The sequence below is a fragment of the Tupaia chinensis genome, unplaced genomic scaffold, assembly GCF_000334495.1.
Source record: "Tupaia chinensis unplaced genomic scaffold, TupChi_1.0 Scaffold143574_1, whole genome shotgun sequence".
In the NCBI taxonomy this organism is placed as follows: Eukaryota; Metazoa; Chordata; class Mammalia; order Scandentia; family Tupaiidae; genus Tupaia; species Tupaia belangeri.
Genome location: NW_006203419.1, coordinates 1 through 1251, shown reverse-complemented (window position 1 = coordinate 1251; position 1251 = coordinate 1). Strand labels below are relative to the sequence as shown.

At 54.4% G+C, this 1251-nt stretch overlaps 1 protein-coding gene across 1 annotated transcript in view; it reads right to left on the bottom strand.

Moving 5' to 3' along the window:
- Positions 1 to 577, bottom strand: part of LOC102482785 (tyrosine-protein phosphatase non-receptor type substrate 1) — a 24555-nt gene extending 23978 nt beyond the window's left edge. The window contains exon 1 of the mRNA XM_006163986.1: positions 187 to 577. Within this exon, the coding sequence (XP_006164048.1) occupies positions 187 to 577 (391 nt within the window). The remainder of the gene's footprint in view (positions 1 to 186) is intronic.
- Between the last annotated feature and the right edge of the window lie 674 nt (positions 578 to 1251).

Below are 1251 nucleotides of genomic sequence, written 5' to 3'. Positions count from 1 at the left end.
GCCCTGGGCCTTGAGCACCCAGCACGGCCTCTCCTGGCCTCCAGCCTAATTATAGATGGGGTGACATCAGACCATGGAAATAAGCAACCAGAACTCCCTGATTCTTAGAGGTTACTCAAAAAAGGAGGGCTGTTACTGACCTATTGTCACACAGGAGGGGACAAAGGAGTCCCCTGCCGTACTCACCACGCACAGACAGCTCCGTGCCCCGTCCAGACATAAATTCCACATCCCCTGAAGCCTCTTTCCTGAACTTCACACAGTAGTATGTGCCGGCGTCTGCGGGGGTAATGTTACTGATGCGGATGGAAAAGTCCGTGTTGTTTCTCTTTGTGGTGTCTGCCACGGGTGTTACCCGGGGGAAGTGGCCTCCTCGGTAACTGTAGATCAACTGTCGGTCTGGCTTCTCCCCCTTGAACCACTGGATGGCCCCAAGGGGAAGCAGAGAGGTCAGGGTACAGCGCAGAGTGGCCGACTCCCCAGCTGCGACCGACACTGCCATGTCAGGCTGAGTCACCTGCAGCTCCTGATCTGCCGCTCCTGGAGGGAACACGAAGAAGCTATTGGTCATCCTCATGGATCCTGAGTGGTTTCGTGTTTATCAACAACTTTCACCGAGTGCACATCCAGAGTGGGCCTTGCGCTCAGCACACTGCATGTATTATCACATTAACCCCACAACAAGCCTATAACGTGAGGGTGTATTACAGATGAGGACACTGAGGCACAGAGGGCTAAATGATCTGACAGAGATAGATCTGAGCACCTGTGTCCTCTCTGGAAGAGTTGTACCTGAGCTAGGCTCTAGCTACAATTGCCACAGACCTGAGCTTTCCAGGAAGGAGGCCTGGTGTTCCTAACAGAGGGGACAGCTTGGGCAAAGGCTCAGAGGTGGTGGTCGCCTATGTGTGTGGCGACACAGGCGTTAGATTCTGTTCCTGGCTGGCTTCCTGGACAGGGACCTACCTTCAACAGTTTGGGTAGCAGCAAAGTAGGATGACATGAGCTTGAGCCCTGGCTTGCTGGCTTGCAGCTGTGACCTGGGCTATCACAGGTGACAGAAAATCCAATGAGGACTCATACCAGGTGTTCAACAATTGCCAAGTGCCTCGTGAATGCACGTGGGGGCAGGTTCCTCCCCTGCTGTCAGCCTGGGTTCCCTCGCCTATAAATAGTTACCGTGACCCACCTCAGGGGACCTCTGGTATGACTAACAAGGCCTGGCCAGTGGCAGGGTAGAGAAGCAGCGTC